At 58.1% G+C, this 13,392-nt stretch overlaps 3 protein-coding genes across 8 annotated transcripts in view; 2 read left to right on the top strand and 1 right to left on the bottom strand.

Moving 5' to 3' along the window:
* The window catches only part of MGRN1 (mahogunin ring finger 1), a 49,546-nt gene extending 44,961 nt beyond the window's left edge, over positions 1-4,585 (top strand). For both annotated transcript variants that reach the window (XM_081089635.1, XM_081089634.1), the window contains 2 exons: positions 817-861; positions 2,726-4,585. In XM_081089635.1, the coding sequence (XP_080945761.1) occupies positions 817-857 (41 nt within the window). In that variant the 3' untranslated portion in view covers positions 858-861; positions 2,726-4,585. The remainder of the gene's footprint in view (positions 1-816; positions 862-2,725) is intronic.
* Positions 4,586-9,491: 4,906 nt separating this feature from the next.
* Positions 9,492-12,205, top strand: NUDT16L1 (nudix hydrolase 16 like 1). 3 transcript variants are annotated; one of them, XM_081089633.1, is made up of 4 exons: positions 9,492-9,676; positions 9,751-10,011; positions 10,731-10,953; positions 11,918-12,205. In XM_081089633.1, the coding sequence occupies exons 1-3, from the start codon at positions 9,527-9,529 to the stop codon at positions 10,950-10,952; spliced, it is 633 nt and encodes a 210-aa protein (XP_080945759.1). In that variant the 5' UTR covers positions 9,492-9,526; the 3' UTR covers position 10,953; positions 11,918-12,205. The 3 variants fall into 3 exon arrangements, 2 of the variants coding, with proteins under 2 accessions (XP_080945759.1, XP_080945758.1); XR_013995919.1 differs by having other exon boundaries at positions 9,521-9,676; positions 9,751-10,081; XM_081089632.1 differs by having other exon boundaries at positions 9,521-9,676; positions 9,757-10,011.
* Positions 12,206-12,472: 267 nt separating this feature from the next.
* The window catches only part of ANKS3 (ankyrin repeat and sterile alpha motif domain containing 3), a 33,583-nt gene continuing 32,663 nt past the window's right edge, over positions 12,473-13,392 (bottom strand). Inside the window, exons 15-17 of one of the 3 annotated variants that reach the window (XM_081089630.1) lie at positions 13,217-13,300; positions 12,919-13,009; positions 12,473-12,828 (exon numbers count right to left, since the gene is read on the bottom strand). In XM_081089630.1, the coding sequence (XP_080945756.1) occupies positions 12,930-13,009; positions 13,217-13,300 (164 nt within the window). In that variant the 3' untranslated portion in view covers positions 12,473-12,828; positions 12,919-12,929. Of the gene's footprint in view, positions 12,849-12,918; positions 13,010-13,216; positions 13,301-13,392 lie in introns of all 3 variants that reach the window. The other 2 variants (XM_081089629.1, XM_081089631.1) reach the window with 2 other exon arrangements.

Raw genomic sequence — 13,392 nt, 5'->3', positions numbered from 1 at the left:
CCTCTAGCTGACATGTGGGGCGGGAAGCAGCTGGTTATGGAAGTGGTGGAGGAGAGGCCAGAGTGCATTCAGGGCCTGACTGGACAGTGAGGTGGGCAGTATCCGGCTCCTGAGCCCGGCTCCACCCTGGCTCTGCGCCTGTCCAGTCTGCAGGGCAGGGTGGGATCTCAGCACCGCTCAGAGCCCAGAGAGGAAGCGGGTGCTGTTAGCGACCTGCACCTGCTCCACAGGCACCACTGATGGCAGCTGGGGGTGGGCAGGGGTCCTCACAGGGGCGCACAGCTGTGTGAGCACGTGTCCATGCCTTCTCATCACATGCTGGGCCCGCTATTCTGCTGCTGGCTTGTTTCAGTTAGGGGAGGTCCTGAGCACCTTTCACATGTGTGTTTAAGAATGTGAACACGTACACTCGGGTGTACTCTTTATAACAACTGCACAGCCACCGGAGGGATGGAGCATTATTTAGTGACTCTTAGTGTTCCCTGTTGATGGGGAAAATGACATTGGGGGAATCTGTAAATGGAAACCTAGATGCCTGTGTCCCCACAGCCCTTCCTGGGCTCCACCTTCCAGTGGGGTCCAGCACTGCCCGGCCCCCAGTCCTTCCACAGGCTGAGTTTCTCTGCGTAAGAATTGGCCCAGAACTCCTTCTCAGGAAATACATTTTCAGCCGATGCCCATCTTTTGTTCCAGCACATCGGTTGGTGTGGGTTTTCATTTCCAGCCCCTACCACTTGTCCTAAGGTCAGTGCATCTGCTGTGGGTGTGTTGTCTATCGAGCCTTTGCTAACCAGGCTTTCATCTCTCTCTGCACAGCCCAGGCCCCCGACTCCTGTTCTGTTGGCATCGAGGAGTAAGCTGGTATGTGGCCGCCGCCATGCTCGTGGTGGGTGGCTCCGAGGGGCATCCTTGGCAGGGGTTAGTGAGACAATCCCCCAGCTGCCTCTCCCTCTCCTGCTCCCTCCAGGGGTTCTTCCCCATTTCCCAGCCTCCTCCACATCCTGACTTCCTTTGGGCCCTGGATTCTAAATCCAGAGCTCTCCCAGCGCTGCTGCCCCTTTGCCCCAAAGAGGTGGTCCTGGGGGTCTAATGCTGGCTTTGGGGCCAGAAATTCTCCCATCAGGACCAGGCTGCCCAGTCAGGCTGTTCCAGCCTTTAGGGTCCCAGGAATGGGGACTCAACCCTAGCTGAGACCCCCATCATTGCTGCTACTAACTGTCCCCCTACCCACCTCTGGAACCTTCCAGAACACCACCAGCACACTCATATCAGTCTATTAGCAAGTCATATGAGGTTGACTCCCCACCTGATTAGGGAGGTGCCTCCTACCTGGGTGACCCAAACAGACATTTTACAGAAGGCAGCTCCAAGAGTACCACCGAGACATAGGCCATGTGTGTTGGCCCTTCCCCTCCTTCATGTGACATTAGTGGCTCTGGGAAGTCTGATGATACAGCGCCTGGTGCCTTCGGTGGCCCTGGGTTTCTCAGATGAGTGTGGTGTGGAACGTTCTAGCAGGACTCTTGGCATCAGAGTCCAGCAGCCCCAGCTGGAGACACCAGGTCAGGCTTGTGTCTGGCCTTCCTGACACAAGGGCGGCTGTCCTGAGCCCAAGCTGTGGTGTCTGTTCACTTGTTTTGACGACTGCTCTTACATTCCCACAAAAACCTCTTGTCTTCCTCACACATTTCTTCTGACAAATCTTACCCTCTGTCGGACACTTTTATTCTTTTAAAAAAAATGTTTTTATTAATTTGAGAGAAAGGAAAGGAGAGGGGGAGAAAGAGAAACATCGATTGGCTTCCTCACACCCCATTCTGGGCATCTAGCCTGCAAGCGGGCATGTGCCCCAACCAGGAATCAAACCAGTGACCCTTTGGTGCACGGGATGACGCTCAACCAACTAAGCCACAGCAGCCAGGACAGGGTCCTGCGCTTTTATAAAGCTGGTCCCAGCCTCCACTCTGGAAGATGTTCAGTGTTGCAATTTAGGTAAAACCTCCAGAAGTAGGAAACAGGTTAGAGCTACAGAGAAATATACTTCGCTTGGCAGAGCTGACTTTCTGCACACAGCCACAGCGCCTACGAAAATAGTCCCCTTACCTGAGGGTCCGTGTCGCAGACGACTGGTGGCAGACGCACTGCTTGGTTTGCTATGTGAAGACGCCAGTGGAGCCCACCTTCAAGTGGGTGGGTGGGTGACCATGCATCCTGCAGCCCTGAAAAGTGTGCTGATCCCTCTGCTGCTGCAGCCCCGTCAGGGATCCTCACACCAGCACCCTGGCAAAGGGGACACCCTGTCCAGGGTCAGAGCACTTCACGGCATTGGGGAGGCAACTGTGGTAACAATAGGCCTCTGAGGAGGGCAGGCTAGGCTCCTGGGTCTGCTCTGAGCACTGGCTGTACGTCCACTCATTTTTGCCTGGGGCTGACCAATCCCAGCCTAAGTTAGGAAGCTCTGAGGACTGGCTGGTCAGTTTCCAGGAGCACAGACCTTGCAAGGGCAGGAGGCCTGGGGGTCAGCAGCCCAAGGTGCCCTGTTCTGTTCCAGGGCTACAGCTGCTGCTGGCACCACAGACGTGCATGCGCAGAGGTGGGTGCAGACTGGCCCTGCCCTCCAGGTTTTAAAGTTGGTAGGAACCTGGAGCTTTCAGGGGTCAAGGGAGCAGGTGAGGCAGGAAGACTTGTCCAAGCCTGACCCTCCTCCCTCTGCTCCCACCTGCAGGAAGGTCCATCTCCATGAAGACGCCGGAGCCTCCTCGCCACTGGCCCCACCTAGCCTCTGGTGGCCCCAGTCCTGACGTGGAGGCCACCGCCTGACTCAACTCTGAGAGCCTGGCCAGGCTGGCAGCATGGAGTCCTCAGCTCCCCAGACTTTGCCAAGGGGCTGTCTGGACTCCATTGAGACCCCTGGCCTCTCCTATCTGCACACCCTTCATAGCCACGGCTCCAAGGGGCCCTGCGACCCTTGATTGAAGAGCACAGTGGACTGTCCCTGACAAACCTTTTTTGCTGCGGTCTCTGTATTTGTAAATGGTACACGATGAAGGACAGCCCCTTTCTGTCTCGGGCACTGAGCTCTGAGTTCCCCCAAATCTCTTGTTGGCTGAATGGCTGGAGCTGGAGGCTGGCTACCCACATGTCCCAGATTGGCTTTATCCAGCCCCCCAGCCAGTGGGAGGCTGACACCCTGAGAACTCAGCAAACCGGCAGGAGAGAATTTATCGGTGGGTGAAGTACTGTCTTCCCAGGGGGTAGTACTGGGGGGGCTTGTTGTTGGGGAAGGGAAGGAAGGGGGATCCGAGTCACGGTCAATGAAGGAAACGATGCCTGTGCCCTTCCCCCGAGTTCATGGCCTGGCTGGCACTGCTGCTTTGTGTCCCGTTGCTTCCCCTCTCGTGCAGGCCCTCCGTGCAGGGCTGTGTAGCTCGCAGCCTTCCCTGTGGCCCTGTGCAGCCTGCGTTTCTGCACTCGAGGCCCAGGTCTGGTTTGGGGCCTGACTCTTCCCAGGGGCGCAGAGGTGCAGTGCACAGCCTATTGGCAGCAGTTGGTCCAGTGCCGTGGTCGGCAAACTGCGGTTCGCGAGCCACATGCGGCTCTTTGGCCCCTTGGGTGTGGCTCTTCCTCAGCCTTAGGAGCACCCTAATTACGTTAATAACAATGTACCTACCTATATAGCGTAAGTTTAAAAAATTTGGCTCTCAAAAGAAATTTCAATCGCTGTACTGTTGATATTTGGCTCTGTTGACTAATGAGTTTGCCGACCACTGTCCCAGTGGCCCCTCTCCAGGCCCTGCACCTTCTCAGAGGTCCTTTGCACACGTCCTCAGACCCCCTCCAGGTGGAGGGGCCTCCGCTCAGCTTGTCGGCCCGCTCAGGGAGGGATCTGAGCAACGTTTCTGCTCCCTCCGTGTCATTTAAATGTCACTCGGTGTTTCTCTTTGATTTGTTCTGTCTGGGGCTCCTGCGGTGGGACCTGCCTCCTGGAGAAGGGTCCCATTTGAAGTGGCCTCATCATTTTCTTAAGATAAACCACCTGGGCAATAGAAAAGCAGAGGAGGCACAGGCTGCCCAAGCAGGGACCTTGGCCTGGTGGGTGGGTGGGTCTGTGCAGCTCCCCAAAGGGCCAATACTTTTGGGCCTTGGATTAGGGGGTTCAGAGGAGCTCGCCTTCTGAGGATGATGGTTCTGGGAGCATCCACACAGCTGGGGGCTTTGTCCAGTAGGGTTCTTGTTCTCTCCAATGGGCTGTGAGCAGAGTGCTGCCTTATGCACAGCTCTCGGCCACACTCGGGCCACCTTCCTCAGCCACTTGGCTCCCTGTCTCTCCCCCCCCCCCCCCCAACTCCCTCCCACTGGTGTGCTCATGGGTGCACATGTGCACACATACAGGCTGTCTCTCTCCTCGCCCTCATCACCCACCAACACCCTGGCCTCTTGCCGTTGGCATTGGTGCCAGTACTCCGAATGACAGGATGCAGTACCCTGTCTTGGACTTAAACATGCTATCATTTGATGTATTCTGATTGGCTAGTTTTTGTTCCTTTTTACTGTATATTTATAGTAATAAAATCATCCAGCAATATCCTGTTCATTCCTTTTTCCACGCGTAGCACTGCAGGACCTCACCTGTTTCTTAGAGGCCGGACTGCTGAGTGGCGAGTGGTGGTCTGACACCCTTACAGCAGTGAGTACCAGCTTGTGGCCGCAGTCTGTTTCATGTGTAAGACATCAGTGAGGTCCGACTCCAGGAGGGAGTGAGAGTTACTGTTGTGGTCACTGTGCTGATTCTTGGATTGGACCGAATGGTTCCAGGGGATTCAGCTCAATCTTCTGAGCAGGTGGAGAAGGAGCCAGGGCCTCCAGGTTTGTGAGAGGCTGCTGTGGTCCCCAGCACCATGTTCTGTGTCGCTGATTCATCCCATAGATGTTTCCTGACCACCTACTGTGTGCCAGCAGAAGGCAAGATGGACAAGGTCCAGGCCCCTGGGAGCTTGTCAGTGAGACTCTACACAAATAAATCTACATCTTCCCCGATTTGGTTACCATTAGGAAGAGTCAGCAGGTGCCAAGATGGGGTCACATGGGGGACTTAATTTAACCCGTAGTCTGGCAGAGCAACCCAGGCAGCTGGCACAGAAAGTGCAAAGGCCCAGAGATGGAGTGAGCCCAGGATGTCCACCAAGTGGAAAGAAGCACACGTGGCCGAAGCGTCGGAACTGGGATTTGGTTGCAAATACTGCAAGACTTTGTAGGGGCAATCAGGGGTTTATTCTAAGAACAGAGGTTTTTAAGCAAGAGAGTGACTCCTGATGTCATGTGGAGAAGGGATTAGAGGGGCAGGTTTGGCTGCCATGATGCTGGAGCCCAGCTGGGAGCCCTCTGCTTGGCTTGAGTTTCCCTGCCCAGTGAATGGTTTCCCAGTAGGGAAGAGATGGTGCCCCAGAATGCCAGGCAGCACTGTTTGCACCCCGACCCCTAGCTTTGTAAACACAACTCCAAGTTACCTCCACAGGCCTCTGTGCGTGTGTATCCTATATAATAAAAGGCTAATATGCAAATCAACTAACAGCAGAATGACCAGTCGCTATGATGTGCACTGACCACCAGGGGGCAGACACTCAATGCAGGAGCTGCCCCTGGTGGTCAGTGCACTCCCACAGGGGGAGTGCCACTCAGCCAGCAGCCGGGCTCACGGCTAGCGAGTGCAGTGGCGGTGGCAGGAGCCTCTCCCACCTCCATGGCAATCGGACATCCCCCGAGGGCTCCCAGACTGTGAGAGGGCACAGGCTGGGCTGAGGGGACACACACCCCCCTGGGGCATGAAATTTGGGGGAGGGTTCCCCTCAGCCCAGCCTGTGCCCTCTCCAATCCAGGACCCCTTGGGGGATGTCCAACTGCCTCTCGCAATCCAGCACCATTGGCCCCTAACCACTCACCTGCCTGCCTGCCTGATTGTCCCTAACCACCTTTGCCTGCCTGCCTGATCACCCCCAACTGCTTCCCTATCAGCCTGATTGCCCCTAACCTCCTCTGCTTCGCCCCACACCCGGGACCCAGGATTCCCTACTCCAGCTAGTTGCAGGCACCCAGGACCTGGACCGGCTTCGCCTGGGCCTGCTGTGGCCGCAGGGGACCGTAGGCGGGTGGTTTTGCCTGGGCCGCAGCTACAGGCACCCGGGACTGTGGGGCGGGTGGCTTGTCCCTATCCTGGGCCACAGCCTGGCTGGTCCCTATTCTTCTCTCCCTAGTGTTGAGTGTCTGGGCCATTACGGCATGACGGTGTGAGGGTGTGATGACCATTTGCATATTAGCTCTTTATTATATAGAACTAGAGGCCTGATGCACAAAAATTTGTGCACTCAGGGGTCCCTCAGCCCAGCCTGTGCCCTCTGGGACCCCTCGGGGGATGACCATCTGCTAGCTTAGGCCTGCTCCCAGGGGGATTGGGCCTAAGCTGGCAGACATCCTTCTGGTAGCCCGGGACCCCTCAGGGGATGTCCACTTGCCAACAGGGAGCAGGCCTAAGCTGCAGTCGAACATCCTTAGCACTGCTGAGGAAGCGGGAGAGGCTCCCACCACCACTGCTGTACTGGCAGCCGTCAGCCTGCTTGTGACTGAGCAGAGCCCCCCCTGTGGGAGCGCACTGACCACCAGGGGCAGCTCCTGCATTGAGCGTCTGCCCCCTGGTGGTCAGTGTGTGTCATAGTGACCAGTCATTCCCAGTCGTTCTGTGACAATTTCCATATTACCCTTTTATATTATAGGATAGATGCCTGGTGCATGGGTGGGGGCCGGCTGGTTTGCCCTGAAGGGTGTCCCAGACCAGGGTGGGGTTCCTGCTGGGGTGCCTGGCCAGCCTAGGTGAGGGGCTGAGGGCCATTTTCATACTGGTCATATCCCCTTCAGGGTGGGGGTCCCTGCTAGAGTGCCTGGCCAGCCTGGGTGAGGGGCTGATGGCTGTTTGCAGGCTGGCCACGGCCCCCAGCCACCCAAGCTCCCAGTGGAGGCTGGCTGGAAGCAGGTATCTGGGATTTATTTATCTGCTATAATTGAAACTTTGTTGCCTTGAGCGGAGGCCACAGCCGGCCAGGGCAGGCGGGAAGCTTGGCTTTCTCCATCACCAGGGCAACCAAGCCTTCTGCTTGCTCCAGCTCTGTGGCTGCTGGCCGCCATCTTGGTTGGGTTAATTTGCATATAGTCACTCTGGATGGTGGGCGTGGCTCGGGCGTAGCAGAGGTATGGTCAATTTGCATGTTTCTCTTTCATTAGATTAGATTGATTTTAGAGAGGAAGGGAGAATGAGAGATAGAAACATCAATGATGAGAGAGAATCATTGGCTGCCTCCTGCACACCCCACATGGGGATCCAGCCCGCCACCCAGGTATGTGCCCTGACTGGGAATCGAACCATGACCTCCTGGTTCATAGGTTAAAGCTCAATTTCTGAGCCACGCCAGCTAGGCCCCTTCTTTTTTTTAATTCTCATTCAAGGATATGTTTATTGATTTTAGACAGGAAGGGAGGGAGACATCCATGTGAAAGAGAAACATTAACTGGCTGCCTTCCACATGCACCCAGACCAGGGATCAAACCCACAACCCAGGTATGTCATGACCTTTTGGTTTACTGGGCAACACTCCAACTGAGCCACACTGACCAGGGCCACTGGGCCCTTCTTCAGCTCAGGCACTACAGCAGTGATGGCGAACCTATGACACGCTGTCAGAGGTGACGCGCGAACTCATTTTTTTGGTTGACTTTTCTTTGTTAAATGGCATTTAAATATATAAAATAAATATCAAAAATATAAGTCTTAGTTTTACTATGGTTGCAAATATCAAAAAATTTCTATGTTACACGGCACCAGAGTTAAGTTAGGGTTTTTCAAAATGCTGACACGCTGAGCTCAAAAGGTTCACCATCACTGCTCTAGAGAATGGAAACAGTGCACTTGGCTGGGTGCACTGCCCCAAGGCAATCCCTGCCCTGAGGACGGACTGCCACCTTGGTTGTGCCAGTGAGGGTAGGAAGATGCTCAGTGTCAGATGCGTTCCTGCATGGGCTACACTGGATCTCCCTCCTTACTTCCCCAAATGGACCCACCTTGTTCATTCACGTCTGGTGTCAGGGAGGGATTGGGCACAGGGTGCCTTTCCTGTGTGCCCCCTGCTGCACTCTGGCCCTGGGTCATGCCCTGCTGCCTGGAGATAGGGTCGTCTGATTGGGCCCTTCCCCTCAGGGACCTCTCCCCTTCAAATACTGGCCTGGGACCTGGCCTGTCAGCTGCAGCTGCTCCTCTGAGCCCCGACTGGCAGAGGCCACAGCTGGGGAGAGGGCGCCCTCTTTGGGTCCTTATTTCCCACATCTTCTGATAGAATAACCACGGGCCAAACATACCAGTTTCTGGTAGATCCTACCAACCCTTGCCTGCCCTCGGCCTCCTCTCCTCTCCTCCTCAGCCCTGCTCAGGGCAGCCTTCCCGGTGCCACAGATTCCAGGGCTGTGCCCGTGGTACCCATCCTGAGCTGCTTCACTCAGCAAATCCATGCTCACCATGGGGAGGCACGTGGAGCTTGGGCCAGTGGGTGGAGTGAGTGGCACCAGGACTCAGAACCCCCGCGGCTTCCTTCTGCACAAACGTGGGGTAAGTACCTGAGGCAGAAGGCGGGTTTTCTGTCGTGGACACTGGGCAAGAGACAGGGTGGAGATCTAGGGTAGGATCCTGGCTCCATCGCCAACTGTCGAGTGCCCTTCGGCAAGGCCTGCCCCTATGAGCCCAAGGTCCTCCTCCTCCTCGGAAATTGGGGAGACCCTATTTCCTCCAACAGTACCTGGCATCTGGGGCCTGACTTGGAGGACACGGGGCATTGGGCCCGGAAGCTCCCAGCCCGGGACTTAAGTCACTTTGGCCCTAGCCAACTGGGTGTGGGGAGTCTGTGGCTTCTCGTCCTCTGCCCCCAGCCCAGGTCTGCGCGTGGACTCGCCCTGTGGGGCAGTTGGCGCTCCCCAGGCCCTTCGTGCTGATACGGAGTCAGGCAGACCGATGTGCTTTGCAGGTGTAGGCGCCCAGGACTGTGAGGCGTGCCTGCAGGGAAGGGTTGGAGGGAGAGGCAGGAGGCGCCCACGTGCCCCAGGAGGCGCTGGGGGAAGGCCTCGCCATGGGCGACGTGGTCTCGGAGGACCCCGCGGCCCTCCTCACTGCCCCATCCCCGCAGGCTCCGCACGCAGCAGGCGGAGGTGGAGCTCGGCTCGCGCGTTGCCTGCCGGGCGTTGTGGTTTCGAGCGCCCGGAGCTGGGCCGGCATCCGGTTTCGGAGGCTATTGGGTGCGGCCGCGGTGCGCGCCGTCCCTCCTTTTGCACACGCCCCTGCGCCTCTCAACGACGCGTCGCGGTGGGCTCTGTCCCGATGCGCGTCAGCGATTGGTGGAGGGGGCGCCGCTGCCCGCGGATTGGCCAGTTCGGCGGGGGCGGGCCAGCGCACGCACTTAAGGGGAGGCGCCGCGGCGCGGGGGGTAGTAACAAGATGTCGGCTGCGGTGCCAGAGCTGAAGCAGATCAGCCGGGTGGAGGCGATGCGCTTGGGGCCGGGCTGGAGCCACTCGTGCCACGCCATGCTGTACGCCGCCAACCCCGGGCAGCTTTTCGGCCGCATCCCCATGCGCTTCTCGGTGCTGGTGAGGACGCGGGCGGGCGGACGTGGGCGGGACGTCGCTCGGACCCGCGCCCGTGACCCGGCGCTCCCTTGTAGATGCAGATGCGCTTCGACGGGCTGCTGGGCTTCCCCGGGGGCTTCGTGGACCGGCGCTTCTGGTCATTGGAGGACGGACTGAACCGGGTGCTGGGCCTGGGCCTGGGCTGCCTGCGCCTCACCGAGGCCGACTACCTGAGCTCGCACCTGACCGAGGGCCCGCACCGCGTCGTGGCGCACTTGTACGCGCGGCAGCTGACGCTGGAGCAGCTGCACGCCGTGGAGATCAGCGCGGTTCATTCGCGCGACCACGGCCTGGAGGTGGGGCCGCCGCCCGGGCCCCGCCCCCCACCCCGGGGTTTGGCTCTGGCCCTGCGGAAGGCACCGATGGGTAACACGTCCTCCTGAGGGTCCCCTGGCAGGGCTGGGTGGGGGGGTGACTGCAGCCTCGGGGTAGGGAGAGGGACCTGAGGTGCCGGTGGGAGGCTGGGGCTCCCTCGGGGCTGTGTTCCATCCGCCTTGCCTGCCATTGCCAATCCTGGGGGTGGGGAGTGGGATTGGTTGGGGTGATGGGATGGGGCGGGACCTGCTCGAGGAGGTGGGAAGTTGAAGAGCAGAAAGGGGAACTGGGAATGAAGATTGGGTTCGCGTGGTGCAGGGGTTGAGCGCTCTTGTGATTTGGGGGTGTTAGGGTCTGGAAGGGCTGGGAGTGACAGTTGCTGTGTTGGGGATTCACCTGCTGCAAGAGGGAGCATGGGGTGCGGACCGGGGGGCTTCCTGCCAGCGGGTGGAGGCTGGAACATGAGGATGCAGAGGGTGGGGAGTGCATGAGGTGGCCCTGAAATTTGCTTGGGGAGGAGAGGACTGCACTGCTCCGAAGGAGCTGGCTGGCTTCTGCCTCACCAGACCCTGCCGCGGTCTCCCATTGTCCTTGGCAACCTGCTTTCCCTTCCCCTGGCCTAGCAGCTTAAGGCCCCTCCTACCAGGGTTGTGCTTTTGGTGTGGGGGCCCGGCCCCAACTCTGGTCCCCTTTTGTGCAGGTGCTGGGACTGGTGCGGGTCCCGCTGTACACCCAGAAGGACCGAGTTGGTGGCTTTCCCAACTTCCTGAGCAATGCCTTCATCAGCACGGCTAAGTACCAGCTCCTCTTCGCCCTCAAGGTGCTCAACATGATGCCCGAGGAAAAGCTGGCTGAAGCTGTGGCTGCAGCCACCGAGAAGCAGAAGAAGGCCCTGGAGAAGCTGCTCCCATCTTCTTCCTGAGGTTGCTCCTGTACTGCGTCTTTGCCCTCCCCTGGCTTGTGTTCAGGGCTGAGGGCCCTGAAGTTCTGCGGGAGTGTCTTCTAGCGTGTTTGTGTGTGTGTAACCCTTTCTGACTGCATGGGGCCAGTGGGCATCTTACCATCTCTGCTGCCTCAAGCAGTCACAGGGCCAGGTGGGACCTTCTCAGGTTGGTCAGTGGGTGGCCTGGGGGTGGCGGGCCTGGCTGTCCAGGCTCAGGACATTCTTACCCACCTTGAGGCTCAAACCCACCTGAGAGTCTCATGGGCTGGTGGAGGCACAGGCACTGCCTGATTTTCCAAGTGGGTGGTTGCACAGACACTTAGACCAATGAGAACTTGGGGGTGCCTTTGGCTCAGTTGACTCATTCCTGCATCCTGCCCTCTGTGCCAGCTTCAGGGCCTAGAGGAGAGCCAGTTTGGGTAGGATGTTGTGCTGTTAATTTTAGCTGTTGGCTTTACTGGCTTAGATTTCCTTTTCTGTGTTGTATGAACTACGGGTGAGGCTTCACTTGACCTCACTGGTGCTTGGTCCCCAAGGGCAGTCAGGGTCATGGGCCCAGCTAATAGGTGGAGTTGTTGAAGGGACAGGAAAGTGGTTCCTCTGCTGCTCTATTCTTTGGTCCTGACTGCACGCTCAAGGCAGGGCACAGGAGGTTGTCCCCTTCCTTCTCTCACTACCTAAGACTTAAGGTCAGGGCCAAGTCTAGGCACTGGCCCCACTCAGAGTTATGCTGTCACAGACCTCGTCTGAGGCGGGGTGCTGTCCACCTCCCTGTTCACCTGTGGCACTACCAGCCGCGGACCTCTCTGGGCTGTCGGCTTGGCCTGGGCTTCTGTGCTGAGACCGTCCAGAGAGGCCCCTTTTGTGATCCCGGTGGCTGTACCGCTAGGCTGAGCCTGCTGCTCTTTCCTGTGCTTTGAAAGCCTCCCTTTCTCTATTCCCAGTATGGTCTACAGGCAGCTCCCAGAGATGGTCTGGAAATACCCATCAAGTGTGCAGAATGACAACAGCAGAGCCACCACAGGCAGGAAGGTCACCACTGGCAGTCTCCTATGGCCCCAAGTCTGGCTAAACTCAGTGAAGCTACTGGAAAGTCTCCACAGTGCCTACCCAGCCTAAGAAAAGCGGTGCTCCCTGCCCAGCCTGGGCACCTGTTCCACCTTAGAGCCTTGATGAAGCAGCCACACTGGGCGAAGGCACTCCACTCTGTAAATAAAATACCTGTACTTTGCTCTGCTCTCATTTCCTGGGGCATGGGGTGTGCTTGGCTCTCCAGGTAGCTTCTATTGAATCACGGGGGCTCTGAGCAAAAGCCCTAACTGCTGGGGACCATGGGGCAGGAGGGGTCACCAAGTCAGCACCCCTATAAGGACAGTATTCTCTGTCCTGGTGAGGAAGCCTGGACCCCAGCCAGTCACTGGAGCTGGGGGTCCTGGCATGGCTTTCCCCTTGCTGCTATGTTAGCCAGTACTACATGTGTGACCAGAACTGAGCCCCTCACCAGCTGATCTTACATTTTATTTTCCAGCAAATGACATGCTGCCCAGACGCCCGTCCTCACCCATCAGGGCAAATCTGAGTGGCACCTGTGGTATATGGGGACACGCTCTCTCCCCCAAGGTCCTGTCTGCTCTGGGCCTTACCACCAGGTTCAGGGCAAGGCCCTCGTCCTGCTTCTGTGGGGGCCTTGCTGCCTGGAACCAGCCACAGCCTGGTCCTGTCTCTCTGCCAGCTGCTCCCGAGGGCCGATCCTCTCGCCCCAGCTGGGGCCTGGGCTGCTGCAACTGCCCACTCACTGCCCTGCTGTCTTCCGGGCACACAGCTTCAGGGTGGATCAGTCACCCGACGTCAGATTCTGAGAAGGAAAAGGGAGGACTGAAGCGGGCGTTCGCTCCGCTCCCAGTGGACCCTGCTGTCCCAGATTGGGTCCCGGGCTGACACTCACCATCCCTCAGACTAAGGCTCCCGCCAGTTCTCTTTCCCATTCAGCGTTTGCAGCTTCTCCAGGCCCTGGGTCACCGAGCACAGCACTCGCCCTGAAGATGGGAATAGAGTCTGCTTTGCAAGTGTGGGCAGCAATGGGAAGAAGGGGTGCCTCGGGGGGCACTAGGAATGGATGACCTGGAAGGTCAGTAGGTTGTAGTGGGGCTGCCCTAGGGGTCTAAACTTAAGGGCTCTTCCTGTTACTCCTGTCTGTCCCTGGGCGGGGGCGAGGGTCACTGGCTGCCCTCCCAGAGACTCACCCATCTCATGGACTCGGTCCTCCAATGCTCCCGACAGCTGGGGGAGGCTCAGGGCCTGCAGGGAGGCCTGCCAGCCTTTGGAGTCTATGGGGCAGAAGGCTGGGTGAGCCTGGGGTCTGTGTGCTCACAGGCCCTGCTTCTGTCCTGAACTGTTGTGACCAGGAGTCCCACCCAAT

Source organism: Myotis nattereri (genome assembly GCF_964212035.1).
Source record: "Myotis nattereri genome assembly, chromosome: 4".
Taxonomy (NCBI): domain Eukaryota; kingdom Metazoa; phylum Chordata; class Mammalia; order Chiroptera; family Vespertilionidae; genus Myotis; species Myotis nattereri.
The sequence above is the reverse complement of the archived record's forward strand: the minus strand, read 5'-3'. Positions and strand labels throughout refer to the sequence as shown.